General features: G+C 40.3%; 1 protein-coding gene across 1 annotated transcript in view; it reads left to right on the top strand.

Moving 5' to 3' along the window:
- The window catches only part of tmtc1 (transmembrane O-mannosyltransferase targeting cadherins 1), a 154,711-nt gene that overhangs the window by 25,525 nt on the left and 101,298 nt on the right, over window positions 1-27,888 (top strand). The window contains exons 3-5 of the mRNA XM_042403387.1: window positions 1,018-1,195; window positions 21,344-21,417; window positions 22,962-23,138. Coding sequence (XP_042259321.1) covers window positions 1,018-1,195; window positions 21,344-21,417; window positions 22,962-23,138 — 429 coding nt within the window. The remainder of the gene's footprint in view (window positions 1-1,017; window positions 1,196-21,343; window positions 21,418-22,961; window positions 23,139-27,888) is intronic.

The following is a 27,888-nucleotide window of genomic DNA, read 5'->3' as shown; positions in this document are numbered from 1 at the left end:
CGTTCAGTTAATTTCCTTCCTTTTTTTATAACTTTATTTAAATAAATGCCTGTATTTGAGAACTTGCACCATAAACACATTTGTAGGTTTGAACATAATTAGCTGTTTGTAATGAATGGTTCACAAGTGAGTCAGCGAGGTTAGTACCACTTTTACATCTGCTCCTCACTACCTAGCACACTGGACCCGGTACAGTTTGCCTACCATCCCAACCGATCAATGGAAGACGCTATAGCACACATCCTCCACTCCACCCTGTCTCACCTGGACAAGAAAGGGAGCTATGTGAGATTACTGTTCATTGACTACAGTTCAGCATTTAACACCATAGTTTCCTCCAGGCTTGGTACAAAGCTCGAGGACCTGGGATTAAACACCTCACTGTGCATATGGATCCTTGAATTCCTGACGGACAGACTACAGGTGGTGAGGGTAGTTCAGGAACCTGCACTATAGTAATGCTTCACTCTTCCTGGGTTGACTATTATCAGGTTGTTGATATTCTGTCGGGCGGAGAGGGAATTGTCACAGCGTAATACCAATTATGATAAAGAAGGTGAAAATTGCGTATCTCACTGTTTTTCCTCACTGAGGGATTAGCTGCTGGAAGATCTTAAGCAGGGTGTGATTTGGTGTCAGGAAGTCGACATTCTCTCTCAAAGCAATCGTGCTCTTTTCATTTGAAATTCACGGCAGTGCGGAAAATGGATTGAGATTCTCTTCAGGATTATAAGACAATCACTTGATCCTGGAACTGTAAAAGTTAATTTGCTTTTGAGATTCCCACAGTAAATCCACAGCTGTATATGGCTGAGTGATTGTTTTAGATAAAGTTGACTCTTTTTTTTGTCTACATGCTTAGGCTGCATGGGGAAAATGAATGACACTGACTGTAATTATTGATCCATCAGTCTGTATCTGTCTTTTATCTAATATCTTTCACACATGAACAGATCACATTTGCACAGCGCTCTCATCCCAGTGTGCTGAATAATTCTCTCTCTCTCTGTCTGTCAGGTTGAACATCCTGCTGGGTGGCATGACGCCTCTGTATTTCCACATCGTCAACGTGTGTCTGCACTGCGCCGTAACTTGCCTGCTCATGCACACGTGTGACCGCTGCGTGTTCGAAGACCCACGTCTGGCGTTCGTCACGGCGCTCCTCTTCGCCGTGCATCCTGTCCACACTGAGGCCGTGAGTACACGACACACACTGACTGTCACAGAGTGCTAATGAGACAAGGTGGGAGTCCACCACACAAGATCAAGGTTCCATCCGGAGCACCATACAGAGTTACTACCAGAAACAAGTCAAAAACAATACAAGAATAAACATGAGAAATGCTTTTCTCTCAGTTTAATTTGAAACTTTGACCTTTGACTAAATGTTCCAGTACACTGAAATAGTTACTGTAAGAAGAGTGACCTTTTCCTCCTTGCTTCTACCACCTGCATTATTTTACCAGCTCTAATCCCTCACCCAGCAACCTTGGCTCCTGAAAAGCACTAGGAGTACTTCAACATTGTATTTATTTTCTGGCAGAGAGTAAGATGGGGAGATTGATACCACTCTCCTATCTGTCTGTTAGATAAATATAAAGCTACAGTGAGCAGTCGGTTGGTTTAGCTTTGTATGAAGACTGGAAAAAGGGGGAAACAGCTTGCCTGGCTCTGTAACAATTCCATTTGTTAAATTTGTACAAAAATCCAAGTGTAAAAATGCATCATTTTACGGGGAGTTATGTTTCCAGGGTATCTGCAGGTCTTGTTAAGTTTTAAAAAGCACTGAATTCACTATTCTCAAAACAGAGAATGTTAGATTGCTGTTAGTTAAAATGTTGGTTATAACATTACTGTATTACTACGTTTTTTAATTGGTTAATCCATCCACCCATTTTCTTACACAGTCCAGGTCGCATTAATTCAATTATATCTTTTGGAATTATTGTTATACTGCATACTGTTGGTAAAAATCAAAAATGTGATATAATAAAATATAATTCTAGACCATATCATCACTACTGGTTTTCCATCCGACCTTCATACATTTTTTGACATTTCTTGCAAAAAATATCCCACTGGGCGACAGGTCCCCGGCTGGAATCAAACTGCACACATTGCAGTTATGTAGTAACATTTCCTTTGTTCATTAGTAGACTTTAGATTCTGGTAGGTGGATTTTGTTATCTTATGGCCAAACCCGGCTAGCTGTTTCCAGTCTTAACGCTAAACTAAGCTAATTGGCCTCTGGCTGTAATCGTATATAATCTTTATACGATTGCAAATAAGCACCCCTAATTTATCAAGCCATTCTTTTAAGAGTGTGTAAGTGAGTGAGTAATTTAGCATCATACATCATAGCAGTGACGTCATAGCAGCTGGTGCTTAGGTAGACGGGGGAAAATATGACATTTTCTATACCTTTGATATGATGAATGTTGAATATGATGGTGTAAAAACAGCACCCAATTCAAAACACTGATGTGTTTTTTGCAGGAACTGATGAAAATGTAAATGATAGATTATAGTTAGTCAATAGTCAACACTTCAAAATGTTAAGATCAAAATTGCTACTAGTTAAGGCTTTTTTAAGGCAATATCTTGCCAATGATTCTAGTTCCAGTAAGCCCAGTAGAACCAGGAGCAGAGATGTCACACAGTAACACCTCACCTTCACATGTATGACACGTTCTGCCTGCTACTGCTAACGTATGGTTTTACACTTGTATTACACCCTTCTTCTCAAAATAGAAATCCAGGAAGTGTAGTGAAGTGGAACATCTGCCCAGGTCTCATGGGTGCAGTTCAGCTGGAGTCAGTGGCAAACACTTTGTACTTCACTAGAACATAATTACCTTCAGTCTTTATCCTGTAGCCTACATGGTTGGCTAATTGGTTGAAAAGACTGTGGAATGTCGATGGAGTAAATTGATCGCCTGTGGATATTCGCTTGCTCGTCTTTTCTGAATTAAATAGCCTTTTTTTAAAAAAAATTTCTATTTAAAATACAGCCTGGTGCAAGACAACCAAGTGGAGAAGCAGAGTCAGGGGCAGAATTTATGCTCAAGTTGACTCAGAATTTATTCAGAGCCTAAACACAGACGACATTCCCCTCGGGGTGCTGGCTTTGTCCCAGTTGAGTATTTTGTGCTGCTGCTTCCTATTGGGAAGCCACTGCCACCTCATACCTATTCAACAGTTCTTCTTCTGTGACTGTGAGTTATATTCTAATAATATTTTTATTTTATGTTATCTTTACAAGTTTGGGAATGATTCAAGATTTTAATCTTTTTTTCCTGCAAAATACAAGAAAACAAAAACAGGATTACACGTTATTCAACTAACAACTACCAGTACCAGATGCCTTTAATAAATAGACCACCACATCCAGTTTATTAATCAGTTTCAGCAGCACAGTCATGCTTTTTGTGTTTCGGAACCAGCCACATATCTGCAGACAGCTGGCTTGCTAGCGTTAGCTACCCAGCATGCAGGGGCACACTGTTCCATCGACTCCCTCGGCTTCACCACTTGTAATCAGAGATAACATCTCACCAACTAACACATAGGGCGTGTGCAGATCAGTGTGCAGTCTTTTTTCAGTTTGTTATTCTCATGTAATGATGCAATGGTAAAATTTACTAGCTCGCCAAAGCCTGCTAGCCACCTTGAGTCACAACACTCCAATTAACTGCAGCAGGTTGCATATAGCATAACTACTCATAGACAGCTAACGTAGCAGCTATCATTTATGTTACTTTTGAACCAAAAATAACCTTTTGTGCATGTTGTAAAAAAATATTTTTCACGATGTAGTTGTTTTACATATTATGCAAAAACACCCAATCATTAGCTGTTATATTGTATATCAAACTGAAGGAAAGTGACCAAATGGTTAATTTATCAGTGCTCCATACTCCATATCGCTCCATACGGGAATGGGGAATGAGGGCTGGTGTCTGCCCTTAATAGTAGCAGCTGTTCACTCTGCAGAAGTGCTTTTCAGCAAGAGAGCAGGGGCTCCATTTATAACTGAGTACGCACAGAACAGGGCTTGAAAGATGTGTATGTCACTTCCCAAAAAAAAAGTTGAGACCTGTACAGAAACTCTCACCCACACGTACAGACATTCTGGAGACAGAGGAAATTGCTGACACAGATGAGAGAGGTGGTGAATTGAAGCCAGATTTTATAATGATCCTTGTCACTCATTTCATTTCACTTCATAGCAAGTTTTAATTATAAATCCACTTTATCATTAACATTAAGGCCAGTGGTGTTACATGTGTTTCTGCTTGTTGTAAGGCGTACTCATTCCCTGGTTGGTCTGGCTCAGCATCACATTCTCTCACACTCGGTCGTGGGTAGTTGTGGATCACCACAGTGCTGCTGAAATGCTGTGTTGATGCCAGGATGCGTCAAGTGGCAGGATTCTGGAAACTCCACAGAAATGCCTATGAGCAAGAGAGCAAGGAGCTTAATTTATAACCACTGAAACTGGTCACCTTTCCCAGATATTAACCCCAAATATACTGACTCCTTTACATGTCAACCACATTAACTAACTGATGATCATCACTAGTTCTAGAAATCTGAGATTGCATCAGATATTTTCATAGAGTTGGAGAACAGAGCAAAACCTTCTAATACTACGAAATAGCAATTTTAGTTTCTGTGCAAAATAGCTTCAGTGAATTTAGCTTCATGTGTCTCATCATGTGACTGTGCTGCAGAGGCACCAGGCGCACAGAGCACACTGGAGACGCCGCTGTGGCTGCAACACGCACTCTGCCTTCTCTAGTCGCCTCATCAGAGAAGCACCTGTATGCTGGATTTTGGAGTTAAATACAGTTAGTTTAGTTTTTAGATACTGCGTGCGGTCTCATTAGTCATGTACGTGCCTCCGTACCTCCACCAATTCATTCTCTGACAGTGTGCAGCAGCGCACTTCTTGGCATCCACCTCGATGTCTGATCACTTTGTTTAATTTCAGGAATCCTTTTATTTGTTGAACTGACTGCATTAACAGCTGCTGCAGCTGTCAGCCTCTCAAACTCTCTTCTGTTGTTAATACTGCTGCTGTTCTCCACAGGAACTATACACACCAATATTCATGATTATTACTGTTTTACAGTTGTGACTTTGACAGCTTGTCACAACCATGATGTGTATATACAGCCCGCCGCTTTTCAACTCAAGACAAGCGATTCATCAGACACACCTTCAAGCCGGTAGCCCTGTTGTAATGGAAGGCTGTAACGCTTGGCTGATGCTCCGAGTCAAACTGAGTCAAGCCAAGCCAGCACATGTGTACGGAAAAGGCCTAGAGGGCTTTATCATTCACCATCCATGATTAATTGTGGGAATGTAGGGGGTGGGATATGAGATTCGTCCATGTGCCATATTTTCAAGTTGATTCAAGTCAAGTCAATTTGTATTTGTGTAGCCCAATATCACAAATCACTAATTTTCCTCAAGGGGCATTACAATCTAGAGCAATACATCATCCTCTATCCTTAGACCTTCTATTAACATAAGGAAAAACTCCCCCCCAAAAAACCTATATTTATGAGTTTGATTTTGATTTATAAAGGGAAACAGCATGACATTGATTGATGATTTATAAGTCTGATAATCTTTTAGTTACACCATTTCTGTCTTTTTTTGATATGGAACTTACAATCTGTTTTATAAATGAGGCCAGTGGTCCTTTGGGATCAGTACAGTTTTAAATTATTATTTCATTCTCTCGTGCTCTCAGTCTTTTGACTCCTACGTGTCCCTGGATGTCAGCCTAATTCAGCTCTCACACCTCTTAGCATTTTGAATCTCTGCTCTACTTTCCGTGTGATTACCAAAGGACAACATATCCCCTTATCTGACTGCCAAAAGTGGCAAGTCAAGTTATGCAAGTTGTGAAATCTATTCAAAAAGCAGATTATTATTCCTCTTCCCCGCTCCAACAGGTGAGATGACAATAAAGGCCTCAGATGTTCGCTCTGCATGCGCTGTAGAGAAATTGGAATCGAGATGAGCAGAAAGGGGGGGGAGGATGGGAGATGAATGGAGAAGAAGGAGTGTGTGTGCAGCATGGAGAAAACTTGAATAAAGAAAGAGAAATTCATCAGATTTGGTCGAGGAGGGCCACGAAAGGAACCGAGAGGCGGGCAGAGAGGGAGCGAGCGAGGGAGAGATGAATGAAGAGCAGCAGCGGGGTTTGCAGCAGGACAGGCCTCCTGCCAGGGCGCTCCCCTGACTCCCTGTACAGAGAAACATGAAGAGGAGAGGAGAGAGCAAAGGGAAGGTTCAGAGGAGAGGGAGAGAAAGCGAGCTGGGAGCGAGGGAAGCGAGACGACAAGACAGAAAAGTGAGAGCAGGAAGCGTGAAGGAGTCAGAAATAAGGTCTCAAAGTCTCCAGGCCAGTGGAGAAGAGAGTTTGATTTCCCTGCTCATCTCCCAGCATGCCAGTCAAACTGCCAGAATAGGCAGAAACACTTGGACAGGGTGTGACAGGGAGAGAGGAGGAAGAGCTGGCTGATGGCTCTGTGCACCGACACTGAAACAATCCATGCCTGCTTTTGGTTCAAAAGCATTTAATGGAATCTCAATCAAAGTCTTTTCAAGTAAGTTCTTGAGTCCAGTTAGGCACAGTTTAGAATACTTTCATCTATGTTATGATATGTTTGAACTAAAACGCAAAGATTCTGTTGAGATCAGTCATCAGCTTTTGTGAAAATACAAGTAAATGTCTGCAGATCGACACAAAGAAGGGTGTTATGGGTAATGTAGCAGAGGTTTGCAGCCGATCCTGTGGCCCTGCATGTCAAACAAGCTGATTAGATGATCCAACTTCCTGCTCACATTTATTGAAAAATGACAATAGATTGATTATAAATTTGTTGCTGATATATTTCCTGTTGATTGACTAAACAATGAAGTGACCCATTTACTAATCAGTTTAGTTGTTCATGAAAGTTTAACTGATGGGGATCGTTCTGATGAAGCTTGTTCTTCTTGCCCTGTTCGACCCATTATTAGTGATGTTGCCACGTTACAGGATCTCAGTAATCACTTTGTTACTTACAAAATTATCATTAGCCACAGCTCATATAATGCTGCTACCACTGTTTGTCATTTCCATTGGCGAAAGCAATTCAGCCAGCAGAAAAACCTGCTACCTGAAACTTCTGCATAATACTCTTTGTTTTTATAAATGATCAAGGAGACATAAGATTTGATGGTAGATTAGTTATCTCCCAGAGTATAGAGAACTCAGATGTCCTGGCAAACTAGAATGGGATTCATAATAGAGCTATCTATCCTAATGTTTCTATCCAAATTTACACATTTTAGTAACATTTTCAGTTTCCATCATAATGCAGATATTCTGAAGAGCAAAGTGGATGGAAACTGGCCTAAACACACACCAGCCAACCTGATGAATTCCAGACCGTAGCTCAATATAAACAGGCTCTGTCATTAAGAACAGATGGAGTTCATTTCTCTTATCATGATAAGAAGTGAGATTGGCAGAGACAGGCGCACACACACACAGGCACAGACTTGTGCAGACACACATTAGGCAAAGAAACACACTTTCTCACCCAGGCAATTACCCACAAACTCAGCTCATGCTCGCTTTGTCCACTGGGCTCCTGCCATGTTCACCCAGTCACGTTTTAGAAAAAGCCTTTCCAGAGGAAATAGATGAGGTTGTCGCGTGTAAGAGTTTCTAAATAGAAGCAGCCTTCGGTTCTCTCTGTATCTAAAGAGAGATTTTTCCTCTTGAATGTTCCAAGTCTTTATCTAAACTGAAACCGTTAGTGGCCAGTCACATGGATAACTGTTTTCATTGAGGTTAGAACATTTTGCTTACTGCTAATAAACCCAGACTCAGCTCTCTGCTGCCTTTTCTCTTCTGACCAGTCAGGTGAAAACAGAGGTGGGCAGTTCTATTATGTCTGTAAAACAAGTAAAACTTAATAAAAGCTGTTTTTTTCTGCCTAGCCTGTTTCACTATTGGAGAATATCAGTAAAGCGTCAGGCTTGGTGTAGCCTGACTGAAACTGATGTTAATTTTGTTTCCCCTTTAGTTAGCTAACAGCATTAAGTGATATCATGAGCTAAGAAAGCGAAAGGATTGACCACAGCTGACTGTGTTTGCCTAACATCAACCAGTATTTCTGTCTGTGCAGGCCCTGTGCAATATCTCTAAAATGTTAAATGATTCAAAATTGTATCATCTTTGAATAATTGTAGTATTTTTAGGGTGAAGTGTAGGGTATTTGATCATATTTGTGATTAAAAACAAACAGGTTAGATAGATGAAATTGAAAATATAGGCCTCAAAGTACAACCTCAATGCAACAAAAGTGAGTACACCTCTGACCACTGAAACAAAAATGATTGCACCTGTGACTTCCAATTAATTGCCTGAACAAGGTTATAAAAGAACCTGTGAACACCATAACTTTCTTAATTTTGACCTGGGTTGTGTCTAAGGCAACATGGCTCCGCACGGTGAGGAATTGTATGAACAAGAGACCAGATTGTGTGACTTCATAAAGATGGGAGAGGGTACAAGACCATCAGTAGGCTACTGAACAAAAGCCAAAACACAGTAGCAGCAGTGGTTAGGAGGTACAGGAGGACCCATATTACCAATAACAGAAGGCGCAATCACCATCCTTGAAAAATGATGGCACACACAATTTGCTATTTATTCAACCTTGCATTGAAAAACAGACGGGCAAGTGCCTCTGACTTGGCACAAGGATTAAATGTGGAAATTGGTGTTTCAGTGACCGCTCAGACAGTGTGAGAGACATTGCATGAAGTCAACCTCTACGGACGACGTCCAAAAAGGAAACCATTGCTCATAAAACAGCACAAAACTGTTGGGTTCAACTTTGCCAAAGAACATGAAAATACGCCTGATGAATATTGTTGGTGCATTCTTTGGCCAGATGAAACCAAAATAAATTAGTTTGGATCACATGAGGTCCAGCATGTTTGGCGTAGACCTGGCCAGGACTAACACAGTGACTGCATAGTGGTGACTGTGAATATGGAGGTCATAGTGTGCTGATATGGGGCTGCATGAGTGCAAAAGGATGGCACTATGAATGCAAGTTTATATACAAAACTGAATGAAAAGATGACTCTCAGTGTCAAGAAGGTTGACACAAGAGGAACACCTTTAGAATATTTTAAAGCAGAAGGTAGAGCAACAAAATCCCTCCAGCAAAGAGCAGCTGAAGAGTTATCTGTTATCTGTCTATCTGAAGAATGACAGGACATCTCTCCACAGATTTGTGCAAGACTGGTATCATCCATGTCTAGGACGATCCAATCTGTCATCAAAAATAAAGGCGGGCATGAATGTCTCACCAATGAAGGGACTTTTGTTGCAGTTTGTTCTTAAATATGGACCTTTCATTATAGTTAAATTACTCAAACATTCTGTTTTTGAAGTGAACTGACTTAATTCTTCTTGGGTTTTGTCTAAAGACAAATAAAATTGTATTAAATGAACAGGATTTAATAACTTCACAATTGAGTGATATTGACCAGGGGTGTACTGTAGTTTTGTTACTGTGGTGCACTGCCAAAACATTCCGGATGGAACTCGAGCTCTAGAATTATTGTTCCACATGTCAGACTAAGTGGATTCTTCAACTATTTTCACAGTAATTGTTCAGGGAGCGTATTCTTCGTACGACTACATGCACTGAACTGTAACATCCGTACCATAACGGTTTGGGATAAATACATGTACTGTTACAGCCCTAGTTGACACACTGTGGATTTTGGCCTCCATCACTTAAATTGAAAGCAGTCAGTATGAACAGGAGGAATGATTACAGCTTTCACTGTTCATATGGACACCTGACTGTTGTTTTAAGACTTCAAAGCTTGTGAACTTGTCCTTTTAAGATGTGGTGGCGGTGCCCCAATACAGACCCAAAAAGGCAATAGCCAAGTGGTCGACTTAGGTATACAAAGTTATTTCTCTCATGCTGAGGTTACGTGATGAAAACTGAACCATCCCCATGACAACTGAGAACTCCATCCGAATTAAGACGCACTTGAAAAATTTGTGAATCTATCCTTTAAGTCCCTAAAGCTTAGATACTTAAAGTCATGATAATGAAATCCTGACTATTCTGGCTCTTTTATAAAGAAGATAGTAAACTGATATGGAGTCAGTCTAGTTTCTTGGCTGAGTGTCTTACTGCTTATTCATGGAGTTTTCTGTTTTTGTACCATTATTCACATTATTGACTTTTGATGTTATGCAATACCTCCATCTGTAATCAGACATACCCATCTCTGACTATGGTCTTTTTTTCCTCTCTTTTTTTTATCATTTGGAGTAGTTAAACATTTCATAAGAGTCTTTGCTCTTTGTATCACAGTTTGAATGACTTCTTTTCTCCTCCAGCTGTTCATCGTTATTGTGTTGCAAATAAACTTAGCCTGAACCTCAACAGAACCAGGTCTCTGGGTTCAGACTGTCTCCACTGTTTTCTGTGTCCAATATGGCCGGTCTGGCAGTCAGTCACTCGCTCCACATCCAGTGAATGGGGCTCCTGTTTCAGAGCTGAAAAGCCTCCATTCATCCGTTCCTCCTCTCTTCTTTCTGCTGATAGCATGCTGACCATGTGTGTGGATCCTGTCTGCCATATGTGTGCCGTTGGGCCCTCACACACACACACACACACACACACACACACACACACACACACAAATAAAGCTGTTTCAGGGTGTTTGGGCTGTCAGTGAAGGCTAGGACAGACAGAGCCGAGGGACAGGCGACTGGAGACACACAACTCTTCCAGAATGTGCTCGGGGTGACAGTCTGCCTGCTAAAAGTCACACACACTCAGTATTTGCGTGTTTTGGGTGTGTTTAACCGAGCTGTACTTTTACACTTCCTCTCCCCCCCCATGCTGGGGTTTGGATGCAGACCGCCAGCTGTAGCTAAGCCCAGATTCTTGCTGAATTATGTAATTGGCCTGAATTAGAGAGAGAGAATGAGCCAGACAGAGGGAGAGAGGGGTGAGAGAGTGAGACAAATAGGTACGCTTCATTCCTCCTCCTCTCTCTATTTGTCACACTGGCTGCATCCATATGTAGCCTTTTACTCCACTGATAATCAGACTAACAGCTCAATTACAAATGAAATGCTCCTTCTGTAAACACCTTCATCAGATTAAAGGGGTATTCCAGTGAACTTTCTATTCCACTTCCGTAAAGTCTGGAACAAATAGACACACATATAAAGAGAATGGTCAGAATCTGTGCAGCGGAGGCAGAGACATCCTGACATTTAATCCCCAGTATGGATCTTACACTTCCCATAATGTAACCACAGCATCTTTTCATTAGACCCTCTCTGCCTGTTAAATGCCCCTCATGACATCATCAGTGTCACTTTCTCAAGTTTGACAAAGCTCCTCCAGAGCCACAGAAGACTTCAAAGCAGCAGAATGTTCCTTCAAACAAGAGATGTTTGAATCCTGGTTGACGGAGCTTTTATAGACCATTTTTAATGATTTAAAAGGTGTCGTGTAAATGCACCATACAGTTACTTGAAACAATTGTATTTACAGTGTTTATTATTCTATATTTATTTATGTATTTAGGTCATTTAGGGACAAGAATCAGTGAAAGTTTACAGCCTGTCATACTGTCACCCTGCGTTACTCTGTGTATAATGATGTGGCTAAAAAAAAGGCAGCAATTTGACTGATAAAATGTGAGCTGACTCAGGGTTTATCAACTGATGCATTTACTGCCTCATTTCTTTAATTACCAATTTTATTTTTTTAATTTTCAATCAAAGACTTCTTTAAAAGCTTTCCTGTCTTATCCTTTGTCGTCTTGTTTTATCTCGTCTTGTTTTACCTTTCCTTTTTTATCTTATCCTGTCTTGTTTTATCTTATCTTGTCATGTTTTATCTTATCTTTTCTCGTTTTGTTGTTTTTTTCCACTTTTCATATCTTGCTTCATCTTATTTTATTTTACTTGTCTTGTCTCGTCTTGTCTAATCATATCATATCATATTTTATCTTCACTATTTTCAGAGTATCCACATTCCTCTTGTGCACTTCTGTCTTCTTGAGTTGAGTGACATTTCCAGGGGATTGTGGTGCTTGCTGTGGGTGGCTCACCTTCTCCTGTTTAGTAACTGCAGCATCGCTGCTGTGATCAGACTGTTGCTTTAGTAGAAAGCTCTGCAGCATCACAGTAATGGTGCTACATGCTCAACATAGATACATTTTTGTTCAAATATTCCTGTTGTGCTGATGGAGTATAGAGCTAATTTCAGAGAATCATTCTGATTGGTCTGACGGGTGGCTGTGGAGCAGCAAAGAGGACATCCCATCATTCACTGTCACGCTTATGTAAGTTCTCTCATCTGCTTGTTCATGTGTGAGTTTATTGCAGTTTTTTACAACTGGCTACCCACATTTTTTTACTTTTTCACATCCAAAACACACCAATGCAACCAAAACATGTTCACCTGGGAAAGAATCTTTTTGCATGCCTGATCCATGCCTGCAACCTTCTGCAGGTCTGTCCATACAAGAGGGGCATGTGATTATGTGGCTGGTGGTCATAAACTTTCCACCGCCATGAGGAAAAGAATTCCTCTGTGGGTTTGAGAAATGGAGAGCAAGGTGGAAGGACTAGTGACTGGAAGAGAATGTGAAACACTGCATTGTCCCGTGCAGTTACCAAATATTCTGGATTCCTCCTCACTTGCCCTCTTGGCCTGCGACACACCGTGTTGGTTGACAGGATCAGTAATCTGCCAGCTCCGCCTACCCAATTTGCATATTGAGGTCACAATGTAGGCTGAATCGAGGTAATGAGAACACTCAGGGACATGCAGAGGATGTTAGAAGAGCAGGAGCAGGGGAGTATGGCTAAGATACTATGACGGTGCCAACGAATAAGTTTAATATAATTCACATATCATATCATAATACTGAGGCTTGAAAGACATTTAAGCTGCAATTCTAAAAAGCAACACATAAGCTTTAGATAAGGTGTATTAGACACTGGCTTATAAAAGATTTTAACAGTTAACATTCCTTCATCCTTTCCCTCCCTCCCTTCAAAAATACTAAAAAAGTGCTTGAACCTAATTATTTACCTAAATATGTAATCACATATAGTAAACAGTTAACATTCATGTAAATGTAGCAGCATTCACTGTCCTTATACACATATTCACCTGTTGAGCAAACATAACACATAAAATACGAAGAAAGGAAATATATGTGCTTACTGTACATATAATCATACATTAGGCATTACTTTAATGTCTGACATTACTAACACACACAATGACAACATCACTGGTGACTATAGTTAATGCAGATTAATTTGACACTAGAAACTCAGATTAACTTAGCTGACATTGAACGCACCTCATTGGCTGCTTGTTACAGGAAAACGTCCTTAATTTTGTCTGTATTTTTGTATATCTTAAGCGCATTATATCGTTGTCGTCTTGTAGCTTGCGGGGGATAAAGATGCAAACCTTTTTGACAACTTTATAACTGACTTAAACAACTTCAAGAAACGTGCAACAGTATCCATACTCCCTTTGTATGAGGTGTGTGATGACATTAATAGTCCCCCCTGAGTTCTGTCAACTACAGTCACTTTACCTCACAGTAAACTATTAACACTAACACTAATGTAAATTGTCTGTCAGCTACATTCAGAAACAATATGAGGTACTGAGTATATTGTTGTGTCACGCTGGATGCAGCAGGAATAAGAGGAATTTATTTATTAAAAAACACCTCAGAAAAGGGGCACTTTCTCTCTAAGGCATGTCTATGACTCATTCCTGTAGATTACACTATATTATGTTCCATAGAGAGCTACAGATCTTACTGTATTTACACAATATACACATTTCTGACACTATCAACTATCAAAAAATAACATATACGCAATATAAAAGGGATTTCACATCACCGACTGCCATAAAAAGACCCTCATGTGTCCTGTTGTTAGTGTTTTTACCTCAGCGTGTTCTGATTGACACATGGGTTGTTGTGTTTGTCTCCGCTGGAAGGATTTGCTTTTGTGTGTAAGATAAACTGCTGTGCCCTGCAGTGTGCTGGTAAAGTTGACTGTGTGAAGAATTTTGAAGATGTGGACTCAGTATTGAACCACGCAGGCAACCAAACATAAAAAAACTGCAATGTCTCCTTGAAAATATAAAGAGCTGTGATGAAAGGTCATTATCTATACTACATATCCAGAGACAGATGACATGTTAGTATCAGAATATAGCAATCAAATGGGATATTAGACTGCCATTCACACATGTAAGGAATATTTTGTTTCGTGATTTACTCTTTTGAGTAAATCACAAAACAATGATTCAACAATGATTCTCACTTTTCCTACATTTTCCAGAATACCCTTAAACCCAGCAACCCCTCAAGATTAACATGACTGCGGTGCATTTAACATTTAAGACATGTTAACACAGATTGTGATAAAGCAGAAAGAGTCATCATCTTAGTGCATGGCATCCTGGTCTATTTGCTGGTGTTATACTGTAGGTATATGTATTTATATACTCTGGTTTTAATGGTACACCAAGTTAACAGTTTGGTATGTACCTCGGCCTACCTATACAGCAGAAAAAAAGAAAGGAAGAAAATATTTTGGTCCTTTATTCTGAAAAATATAAACATCCAACAGTGGCTCTTTGGCCAAAACTGTTACTGAAACAGTTTAGTTGTGTAGCAGTGGAAACTATTACTGACAGTTTAGTTGTACTGCAGTGGAAACTATTACTGAAAACTATTACTTCTTAAGGAAACTTAAGAGGGAAAAATTCCCATTCCAAGTTCTTGTTAACTTTTACAGAGGAGCAATAGAAAGCATCTTGACTGGAAACATCACAAATTGGAATGAGATGTGCACGGTCCAGGACAGGAAGGCTCTGCAGCAGGTGATTAAAACCGCCCAGAACATCATCTGTACCCATCTACCTAGCATCAGTGATATGGGTGAGGTGAGGAACCTGCACAGAGCCCAAAGGATACTAAAAGACAACACACACCCCAACCACAGCCTGTTCACCCTGCTGCCATCTGGCAAGAGATACAGAAGCATCCGCTGTCGTACATCAAGACTAGAGAGCAGCTTCTCTCCTCAGGCTGCGGGACTCCTCCATTCATCCTCTGCACTCCGGTATAAAAAATAGATTTATTTTTATGACCTATTATTTATTAATCCATTTATATAATTTCTGTTTTTGTGAGTAGCATAAAGGGACTACAACTACATTTTGTTATACCACCTTGTGTTGATAATAATAAGTGAATCTTGATCTTGAATCTTAAGCCGGTGAGCATACATCCATGTGGTGCACTGCCAAAATGTTGCGGGTGTAACTCAAGCACTAGAATTATTGATCCACACATCGGAGTAAGTGGATTATTAAACTATTTTGACAATAGTTGTTTGGGTCAAGGAGCACATCAAAGTGAATATCCTGTATTGAATGGATCGAATACACAAACCGTTACACCCCCTAGTATATACAAATATATATTATTATAGTTCATAGTAGGAAACAGCTTATATTGCTTTGGTAACTCACTCTGACTATCAGGCAGTGCATTGAGAAGTGGAGAAACACAGTAAGGAAAGGCATGATGGAACTGTGGGGTCAGAGCGTTGACAGTGGAGGAGGAGAAGAAAGAAAAGAGAGGGAAGGGTCAAACAGACAAAAGAGGATGAGGAGGGAGAAGGTGTGATTACTGCAGACAGTCCTGTGAATACAACAGCCTGTCCCAAACCATCTCATCTGGCATCAGAAGCCTTCACTATCTGTGTGTGTGTGTAGTAACTAAATGGACAGAGCAACTGTGTGACAGCAGTTCCTCTCCCTCTGTTTCAAGGAGAGTCTGTTTAATCTGTTTACTGCAGCTTAAACCCCCAAACATATTATTCATTGTGTGTGTTAGTATCGAGAGAGGGAGAGGCTTCACACACTGATATTTTATGAATGCAGAGAGAGACAAGTCTCCCCCCCCCTCCTCCCTCCCCCTTCCCCCCGACTCATCCTTTCATCTTGCACTTCCTTACCTCTCCTTCGATCACTCATCATCCCTCGCTTCCTTCTCTGTTCTCTCCCCTTTCATCTTAGTCCATCTCACCACCTCAAAGTATTTGTGGGTGACTAAGCAATGTCTTCTTAGTGCACACACACACACACACAAACACACCTCTATCAGAGACTATGCACTCCACTTAAGGGTTTCAATAATCTCCTTTCATCTCACAGTTTCAGGAGGTTTTCTCTGTATTTGTATATAGCAAAGAAACACTTTGCAATATGTACGGATGCATATGTTCAGTGTGTTTTGCAAACACCAGAGCAGGAAACACCAGTTTCTGGTAAAAAAAAAAAAGTGTGTGTGTAAGTGTGAAACGCACATTTCCTCTTTTCCACAAGGCTCTGGCTCTCAGGCATTGCAACTGCTTCCAAATTTAGCAGTCTCTTGGAGACACACCCTTCCTCTATCTATCTATCTGTCTATCTTCTACTATGGGACATTTGGCTCAGATTGTACATTTAAAGGAACAACCTAGTTAAACTTACATGGACACAGTTTAAAAAATAGTTACTGCCAATGTGCCAAACAAAGTTGGACTAGACTCAAGCTCGATTGAAACACGGATGTTGCGGTTACATGGTCAGTGTCTTAAATCTCTAGTCCAGCATGACACCCTGTGCTTTGCATTTCTAAGTCCATTTCGCTGTTTGGTAGTTATTTTTTTCTTTTCTTTTGTTTATGTTCATTATGAATTTAATTCACCTTTCAAAAGATTGTGCAATTGGATTTAATTGGGGACATATTCTGCACATTTAGAGCTCTATATTTATATTCTGGGGCTCTACTGGAATATCTTTGCATGATTTACAGTTAAAAGCTCCTTATATATCTTATACTGGCCCTTTATACAGCCCCTCAGTTCAGCCTCTGTCTGAAACAAGCCATTTTAGCTCCTGTCTCTTTAAGGCCCCCCTCTAGATGAGCCCACTCTGGAAGCAGTATTATGTCCAACTTCCAGCCACTTGGGAGGATTCATCAACAAACCACAAAACAAACTGTAGCACTAGGATTTCACTGCTTTTTCTCGTTCTTTACTCTTTATTCAACTTCTCAAATATATCCATAGAGGTTTGAACCGGAATCTGATCTGAAATATGAGAGTAGACAACGCAAAAACACATGGAAAAACCTTTAGTTATCAGACTTCAACGTTTTAAGCTGTGTGTCCCTTTAAAACATTTGGAGGGACCATTGTGCTGTTAAGTTTTACTATTAAGATAATTAGCTGAGCTTTTTAATGTTAGCATTGATTTCCATTTGATGCCACTGTTTCTTCATATAATTTCAAAACCTGCTGAGTCATCCACAGGTCCTGCTCAGTGCTGTGCTTGTCCCACATTGTAGAAAGGGAAGGCATTCTAGTTAGCATTAGCTGTTTCTCTTTTTCATAGTTTTAGTTATGGTGATAGAAAATCTCTTGGCTGTCAAAACTCACAGTAACGACTAGTCTTGTATCCACAGCACTCCGTATGTGATGTACAGAGTCACGAAATAATGTAGGGAGCGCTGAAAGCACACATGTGACTCAGCAACAGCTAACAATGTTAACCACCTAGCTTGTTTACTGCCTGTGCAGCCATTTTGAAGTGATATAACAAACTACTTCTAGTATCTGCCCACACAGATATTGCACATTGTTAATTGGTAACAAAATGTAGGGGGTAATTGTAGGGGGCTTTGTCATAGTAGAAAAATACATGAAAGTTTCATGTCTTCTTCCTTTTCTTTTTTGGTAATTATGATTTCGACAAAATAAGTACAAACACCAAGGATATGTATAATCATTTCTTAGCAAAAATGAATTTTAATTTCAGCTCAGCTTTAAAGCAACAGGTGAATCTTAAACATTTTCACAGTTCTGACTTGAATAAAAATAGGGTGCTAGCTTATTCTCCCCTCGTATGATCTTTCCTGTGGAGCTTAAATAGAACCTTGAATAAAACAACGAAAGCATGGCATTCGATTACAGACTTTGGCAATGAATACCTTGGCATTGAGGGCTTTTGAGCTTTCTGGTCAGGCCTAATTTTCTCTCTCCTGTTCTTTTGTTTCCCACTCACTCCCTGCATCTTTGTGCCTGTGTGTGTGTGTGGGGGGGGGCTGATGAGATTCTATGGTGTTCAAGTTCCTTCACTCTTTCTTTAATGACATATCACATTAAAAAACATGAAAGTCCATCCTCCTCCTCCTCCCTCTCTCCTCTCTCTCTGTTCCTCCTCCCTTCACTGGCCTCCATCCTCATTCCCCTCCCAGCCTGCTCTTTATCAGTGTATGTTGGACATGTTTACTGCTCCTCTGCCAGGCTACGGATGACTGCCGCTGACTGCCGCTCCGCCACACACAGAAACCGCTGGCTAAAACTGTGGCTGATGCTGTAGATCAGCTTTATGGAGATCCGCCACCGAATTTAAGAAGATATACGACACATACTGTCTATTACTCCCCAGACAGGAAGCTAACAGTTTGTCCACTTTTGCCAAAAGTCTGCAATACATCCTGAAATGCTCCAGCTGTTAAGGTGGCTGGAAGAACAGACAAACATAGCAGACAGCCAGAATTGAGCAGCATTTGGCTGGCTGGGTATAAATTCTCTGATTATTCCTGTGTTTCACGCCTGTCCAGTCAGTGTTTACAGCAGGCAGTTTCAGCCAGGCAGCTGAACTGGTCAGAAACACTTTATAAGTATGCTGGTACTTCCCATAAATCATGTCTTAGTGTGCTATAGGCTAATGGAAATAAATGAATGTGATGCATCTACAACACATGTTTTGAGTATAAGGGCTGTTGCTGTCACTTTTTTGTAAATTTCCATAAAGATTTTGTCATAAGTGGAAAATTGTACTGCACTGCTTAAACAACTAAACCACTAACCCAAATCCTAGCAAAATGGTTTTGAAATGTCCTGTAGTGTTTGTCCCTGAGAGAGCAGCTGGTCTTTTTAAAGAGTAGCTTAACACCAGCGTGAAAAGAAATGCTCCGCTGCACTCTCTCACCTTTGTTGCATGTGTAGCCAAACTCTACAGTGATGTCACAGGGTCCTGGAGTACACTTCTACATCACTGCAGCACAGTGACACGTTAAACCACTGGAGGTAACAAAAAAAAAAACACATTTTCAGAGGTTAAGTTACTCTGAATCTGCTGTTTCAGTCGAGTTGCGTTTCTGACGATGCTGGTGCCACAGTTTACATTTGTTAGCAAAAGTAGAATCCAGCTGCGGCATGATTAGCATCAGTGTTATCCAAGACAACATGATGCCAGCGGCAGTCTGCCAGTCCACCACTTTGGTCCAGATGGATGGATTTCCATGAAATCTGCTACAGATACATTTGGTACTTAGAGGATGAATCCTAATATTTTCTTGTCATCCTTGAATGTACATCTAGCATCATTAGGTCATACTCTCAAAATTAATGACATCCCCTTTATTTTATGCTAAAAAAAATGCTAGAATGCTAACACACTAAGCCAAGATGGTGAACATGGTAGACATTATACCTGCTAAACATCAGCATGTTAGCATTGTCATTGTGAACATGTTGGCATGCTGATGTAAGCATTAAACTCTGCCTAGGTACATCCTCACAGAGCTGCTAGCATGGCTGTAGAACTGAAGGTATCTCTGATCTGTCTGTGATCAATGGTTGATATTTTCAGTTAAGTCAAAAATTGGACAAAATATCTGCAGTCCTTTAGATATGTTTTAGCTCATTTTCAGGCACCTCTTTTTAGTTTTAAGGTTCATTCTTGCTCTTTCAAATCCACTTTTTAGATTTAGATTTCTTCTTTCAGCCACATCTTGTGGCCTTGACCAGTAGTTAGTTATTAATTAATTATTAGTTGTCATGGAGATGGTTCAGTTTTCATGACGTGACCTCAGCATGAGCGAAATAACTTTATATACATTAGTTGACCACTTGGCCATCGCCTATTTGGGGCGTCTTTGGGGCAGTGCCACCACATCTTAAGGGACATGTTCACAGTTTTTCAAAACAACAGTCAGGTGTCCATATGAACAGTGAAAGAGCTTTTCCTCATTGTAATCATTCCTCCTGTTCATACTGACTATTAAAAGACCACTTAAAATGTGATTTCAGTGTAAGTGATGGAGGCCAAAACCCACAGTGTGTCCACACAGTCATTTAAAAGTTGATGTGAAGCTTATATGAGGCTTCAGCAGTCTGAGTTAGTCATGTCAAGTGGATATCTGACACATTTACAGTCTTTTTAGCATCAAATTCCCTCTTTGTGTTTCCCCTGTTGAGCTGTGGTGGAAGTATAGTAACAAAAAGAGGGACTTTGGCACTAAAAAGACTGTAACATTGAAAGATTTCTACTTGACTTGACTCATTTGGACGCTGAAGCTTCATATTAGTTTCAGATACTGTGGATTTTGTCCCCCATCACTTCCATTGTAAGTGCGTTATGAAGGGATCTTCTAATTATCAGTATAAACAGGAGGAATGATCACAGCAAGAAAGTTCATTTGGGCCTTGACTATTGTCTTAAAAATTGTGAACCTTTTCCTTCATTTCTACACTGAAACCACTCATACCACTAAAATCTTGCACGAGGCAGCTCAGGTTAAGTGCTCCTGCTATGTTAAAGACTGTTTGTGTTGCAGCCCTGACACATTCACCAGATGGGAGCAAATATATTTCAAAGGCTGTTGCAAAATGTTGCAATAATTGTTAAAAAAACATTGTGGGAAATGTAAGAAGTCACTGTGATAAGTAGCTCCTGGCATTCTCTTCTTTGAATGTATTTTTGCAGGGGTTCTCTCTTCAGCAGAGGCTATAGGAATGGTTAAAGCTTGATTACAATAATTTATTCCCAGTTTTTATTGTTAAGTGTACTCACCTTCAAAGAAAACGTCTCAAACAGCATACATGTGTGGGCAGCTATTACAGAGAAGCTATAAAACTTGTACTTGGCTGTCATAATGGGCACCTGTCCTAACCATAATCACAGTAGTTCTGCTCTCAGGTTTTGGTATGAACATGCATTCCTCAGAGCCAGATTCCACAGAGACAGTGATGTGCAGCAGGTCAAGTTGTGCATCTCACTGCAGCGTAGCAACATAATGGGCTCCACATGGATACCCAGCACCATTTCCTTACCAGAGCTGTCCGACACATGGGTAATTTTTAAAATGTGTGTGTGTGTGTGTATTGCAGGTGTCTGGTATCGTGGGCAGGGCTGACGTCTTGGCCTGTCTGCTGTTCTTGCTGACGTTCCTCTCCTATATTAGGTAAGATGACTCTGTACCTCCCCCACACTTTGTACACCCATACACACGTGTAAAAGACATTACCTTGCCTGAGGGACTGATGAGGATGGGCTGACCGGGTAGACAAAATAACATCAACCTTTCATGAACAGGACATAAACTACTACAACAGATGGTCATATAAGGTTGTGTGCCAGTCAGCCACATTCATCAACCTCCTACAGTGTAAGCTGTACATATTCACTGTGTCACTCTTTGTTAGTTGTAACTTATGACTGCCTTTGCTGATGGAGTTTGTCAAATTAAGAGAGATTTTAAATTGTTTTTATGGCTACATTAAGCCATGCTATACTCACCACTGTGCTGCTTTGAGTTTCTCTTTTGTAGACAGAAATAGTGTTTTCAAACTAATTCCAGTCATTTCTTCTTTGCTGTACTCGTGATCAATGTCAAGCTAGTGTCAACACAGCTCAACACATTCCGCTGATTATTCACACTACCTAGAAAGTGAAAGATGCTAATTTTGAATGTGAAAATTCTAGTGGAAGTGTTGAGTTTCATTTGCAGTAGCTTAACAATGGGGGATAAAGGCAAAGTAGAACACTTGGCATGATTCTTGCTGTAGTATATTGAATTTATCAAGACAACTGGTCAACATGGAGAAAGTGTTAAATTTAAACTGGAGAAGAGGGGGATTTAGAAAAAAGACTGTCCTAAATAAAGGCCTAGTTATCTGCCACTGACTTAAATAAAGTGTCACAATTTGAGAATTTATGGTAATAGTCCTGTAGTATAATAATGGATCCATGAGAAAATCACGTAGTGCTCCTTTAAATAATATTTAGTGTTCTGACTGATAACACTGCAGTTTGGTCTTAATCAATCATATTTAGTAGTGAAATTATTAGTGGATTAATTGCTTTATCAATCCACCAAAAATGAATTGACATTTAAAAATGGATTCATCGTTTAAATCGTTTATCAAATAAAATTGCCACAATTATCTGGTTCCAGCTTCTCAAATGTGAAGATTTAATGCGTTTGCTTGCTTTATTCCTTTGAAAATTGAGTATATTTGGGTTTCAAGCTATTGATCAGATAAAACATGAAATCTGAAAATGTGCCTCTGGACTGCATTTTTACTAGACTACTGGCCAGATTAATAATTGCAGGTATAATCATGTGGCTTTGAAATCTCACATATCAAAGTGCTGTCACACCTCATTAATTACTGACAGATGCTGCTGATTGGCTTTCAGCCTAATATGACCTACCTTTGTAGCGGTGGTCGCATCTGTGATGAGGTTACTTATATTGCGCGAATGCTTATGTCACTTTATCTAATGCCTGAATATGAATATTTGAGTGTGACATTTCTCATTCGCAGCCAAGACACAGATTGTAATTAAGTTAATGAAGCAATTCATTTCACTTATTTCATCATCTTACAAAATGACTGTTATAGTAAATGAAGAATAAGAGTCTGGTGTCTGTGAAGCCAACCTGTTATCATCTGTCATTATGAAACACCTTTGTTTCACCTTCTCTCCTCTCGTGTCTGTTAGGAGCGTGGGTGTATGTGTCTCTGAGGATTCTCTGCCCTCCACGGTGTCGGTGTGGTCTCTGCTCGTCAGTCTGCTGCTGGGTACCTGCGCCATGCTGGTGAAGGAGACGGGCATCACCGTGTTCGGAGTGTGCGTGCTCTACGACGCCCTGGTGTTCTGCCGCAAGCCTCTCATTTAGTAAGCACACAGGCCTCTGCTTTGTTTATGCTGTGTTTGTTTTTTGCTTATCTTGATTTATGTGGCAACGGTCCGCCGAGCGTGCACACAGTTATTCAGCAATGCTTGAATTTATATTTACACAGCTAGACTCACACCTGGGAGCTGCCCACTGCAACCGTAGACAATTTGTTTTGGAGACAAAGATTGTGATTTTTCTGAAACTCTGTGCACAAATAACTGGGATAAGAGGGAATTTATATGCATATTTGTTCTTATAACCACATGGAAACCAACGTTACACCTTTTGATAGAACATTTATGCCACATTTTCAATCAGTCCTCAAACCTTCAAGTGGACTAGTTTAGAGTTTTGGGTTGAGGTTCACGCCAAAACTGGCTTTATAATTATGGTGATTTGGTCCAACCGTACTATTTTGCTCATAAACAGGAGATGAAAAACAAACTGCATACTGTATGATCATCACAGTTTACTGGCCACAGAAACATCTCTGTCCAGGTAGCACAATTTCAAAAAGTGCTGTCCAATTCCTCATTTTACACCCTCTCTCACACTCAGTGTTTGCTCATTTGCTTGCTGGGGTTACAGTATGTCAGGAAAAGCTGTCATGCCTTCTTCAAATGTTTCTTTGCCAAAAGCAGATTAATGAGGACATGTTTGATGAGGCAGCCTGACAGACGCTGGACAACTCTTGAATACCACAGATTGCAGAGATGAAACAATGTCTCAGCATCAGAGGGGGGATGTTTCCTTCATGGATCCACTCTGAATGCAGTCAATTGACCGTCCTTCCTCTGTGTGTTTGTGCAGCTTTACACTGATGCCATTATCCATGTCCCACTTTTTTTTTACAGTAGCACATTGTGCTGCTGCTGTTACTGTGCTGCTCCTGCTATGTGCTTTTAGAAGAAGCCTGCAGTGATAATGGAGGACTGCCATGGAGAGCAGTGAACTTCAGATAAAGCACACTCAATTTCTGCAGAGGCCAACTCTCTCCTGTCTGCTCCTCATCCTTCCTCAAGCACTCCTTCTTTTAATTTTAATGGACCATACCAGTGTTTTCTATGTTTTAGCTCATTAACTACAAATCACATACAATATATTTTACTTTACTACAGACCATTTTCTAAAGCACACCATCAGTTTTTAGATTGATTTCCTACTTTCCAGGCAGCCTTTGGTTTCAGGTCATTTCAGTGCACTGTGAAAATCAACCTGCATAGACCAGCACATATATAATCCATCACAGAGAACATCTAGTCAGTTTTTTGTGCTTCTTGTGAGTTCTACACTTCCACACGCTGGGATTTCCATACTCCATTCAGTTAAGGCATTCATAATAGGCAAAACAACTAAAAAACTTTAAGCAGTTTTAGCTTATTTGCTTCCTGTATGATGCTTTCAGTGTACCACAGGTATCAATTTGTGATTGTGAAATGGTGCAAAAATGTATATTTTCAGTGTAAGTGATGGGGGAAAAAATCCACAATCCTTATTCTGTGAAAAACGGCTTCTTTAGCTCAGCAGACATTTAGACAAGGCTTGAGCAGATCAAATGAAGTATGAATCTTCCAAAGTTGCAGTCTTTTTATTCAAATTCAATTAGAATTTAAATGACTTCATTTGTGCCTCAAGGGGTAATTTGAGAAAAGCAAGTTTGCGAAGATAAATAAACAATTAATTCACACACATTTTAGTACAGAATTCTCTCCGTGCTTGCATGGACAGTGTGTTCTTGCTGAGTTGTGGTAGACAGATAGTAACAGAAAGAGAGAATTTTATACTAAAAAGACAGCTCCCATTCATTTTCTATGAGAAGCAGCAAACCCCTTGCAGGCAGAGTGATGGAATAGCTGGTGAAGAGAGACGTCTGGCAGTATAGAAAGAAAGAAAGTAGGGTTGGCGGTAGGGGGTTTTAAATCACAATGTTAAGATGGTAGAGGCTCAGTGCTCGATGACTGTCAGCCATCGGCAATGGACGATGGCATTGCCCATCAGCCCAACCCTAAAAGAAAGAACAAATAAATGTAGTGACCCTGGATTGGGTGAAACATTGTTTCACTCCTGACATCCATTATAAATTTATTGTAACAAATATGATTTGCAGGTTATTATTTACTCCTAAAATAACAATTCAATCAGATTCAGCACCAATTTTTTTATCAATGTGAGTGGAAACAATGACAATAGTGGGCACAGCAGTAGGCTTGGGCGGTATCTATGTTTTCATACCTTCATACCTTCCTGACATTTCACTGGGATATATGGTATATGACAGTGTTTGTATTAAAAAAAACAAAAAACTAACATTAAAACTGAGCTGCTGGTGATAGAAGTCATTGTAGCATGTATGACACTGTCTAGCCTACAATGCTGTGTCTAATAGAGCTGCTGTGGTATTGATTTTTTCCTTAACGCGCAAATTAGCAAAGCCATTCAAACCATTGTGGTAACCGCCATAAAAAAAATGATTTTAACATCAGATGAAAAGTAATTGGTTCCTAAATACTGTATTTGCCCCAATATAAGGTGACCCTGATTATAAGACGACCCCCCTTTTCCAACCCGTGTTTTTGGAAAAATACTTTTTGAATATAACATACATCATGGGTACATACTCTCACACTCTCCTACCAGGCTCTTGGAAGCGGTCAAAAATTATTTTCTCCACCAGTCAGCATTTATAAGACTGCCCGTTTGTCTTTTTGAGCTCCTCATCATCTGTGACAGTGGTATTTGGCAGCTTGACATATTCCGTTTCTGCAGTAGAGACGTTGGAAGACGCTTTGGACTCATTTTCACTCATCATGAATTTATTTCCTCTGTGGCAGAAAAACACGTTACATGAGCCTTTAGAAACTCCTGCAGGTTAAACCGGACTAACGAAACACTTTTAGTGCCGACTGACTCTAACACACTCACTATAAACAGACTTTAAGACACTCGCTAGCCTAGCAACATTAAGGCTACAAACAACCCATAATGCAACACTCAGTGTAGGAGTCAGTTTTACACCAGTACTTTCTCCATTCAAAAAGAATATCTGATGTTGTGAACATGTAATTGTCTTGAGGAGCATCTGTATTTTTGACAGCATTGAAAATCATACCTTCGGGATTTCTAAATACACTAATATACCAAAATACCTTGAGTAACCCAAGTAAGTTAACCCAAGCCTACACAGCAGTAAACTGCATTTCAACTAACATCCCATTTGACAACACAGTCTCAAAATGATGCTATCAGGCAAATGTCACCATACCTCTTGTCAACAAAATTCCAGTAAAAAATAAAGAAATTTCAGTTTGATTTATCTCTGACCTAACTTTTACTCCAGATCTTTTTGCAGCTTCACATGCTAAAAATAATAAATTGATTAAACCTAAAGGCAGGTAAATGTTCACCGTGATGGATTATGCTGTATATCTGCAGCAAGTTTCAAGTCCCTGCAAGCTGGTTTTCATAGAGTACTGACACTTTGGAAACCAATGGCTGCCTGGGAGGAAGAATAAAATGGATTAATCTAATTTAAAAAACGATGGTATGACATGGAAAATGGTCAGCAGTGATATACAGTAGAAAAAACTCCAGCGTGAGTCTTTAAAGCTGCACTGTTAAACAGAAAGAGCTCTCCACATTGATCCAGGATGTTTTAGTGTTAGCTATATCATTTTGTGTGTGTGTGTGTGTGTGTGTGTGTGTGTGTGCATGCACATTTTAGTTACCTTATTGGGACCTTTTCCGGCATAAACATCGACCTTGTTGGGACCAGTAGTCCTCATGGGGACCAAAGCTCGGTCCTCAACGTCATTCCTGAGGTCCTGGTTAAGGTTAGGGGTAAGGCATGAACTGGTTATGGTTAGGGTTAGGTTTGGGTTAGGCTGTCCACAATGAATGGAATTCAATGCAATGTCTTAGAGAGAGTACAGCTGCAATTTACAGCCAAAACTAAAAGCTGTCTTCTGGCTTTCTAAGAGTATCTGTGTGTTTGTCTCTGCGTGTTAAAGCATGTGTGTGTTTCTCCACATTTGCATAAGTGTGAGTGTATGTCTTTATGTGTGATTGTGGACCATGCCAGAGCCAGGTCCAGATGTTTTTGGGGTCTCCCTGCTGTGTAAGCTGGCCTGGAATGTTCTGGAATTAGCCTGCTGCCACTGGGCTGGGCGAGCTGATAACACACTGAAACACTGTGTGCTGGGGGAGGGGAGTCGCATGTGTGTGTGTATGTGTGTGTATTGAGTTTAATCGGTATTAGAGGTTATTTTGGGCAAAGTACCCCAGGGTGTCTGTCACTTAGAAGTGTGGCTAACGTCCAGAGAGCTGCAGGGCTTTTCAGAATGTGTGTGTGTGTGACTATGCATCTTCCTGTATGCATCTTTGTCTTCATTCACTGGCATTTTGGCTTTTTCTTTTTTCTTTGAGTGCCATCATGTGACAGTATCTCTAAAAAGAGATACTGCCCTTTTTGGAGACAGTTAAAGCTAAATTTCAGCACCCCACAGGTGGTAGTCAAGCAGATGTGTCATCATGTCTCAACTACAACACACACAACAATAGCAATAACCAACATTTCACATCTGTGTGGACTTTTTAAAAGTTTTTTTTATAAACAATGACATCTGTCATGCTGTAGCTTTTTCAATGACATACGTCCTTCCTGGTTTGTAAAATTCAGTGGAAAAGCAAGACAGAACCGACCATCTTTCCATACTTGACTGTTGGTCAGGACAAAACAAGATGTTTGAGGTT

Source organism: Thunnus maccoyii, chromosome 23, assembly GCF_910596095.1.
Source record: "Thunnus maccoyii chromosome 23, fThuMac1.1, whole genome shotgun sequence".
NCBI classification, from domain to species: domain Eukaryota; kingdom Metazoa; phylum Chordata; class Actinopteri; order Scombriformes; family Scombridae; genus Thunnus; species Thunnus maccoyii.
The sequence above is the reverse complement of the archived record's forward strand: the minus strand, read 5'-3'. Positions and strand labels throughout refer to the sequence as shown.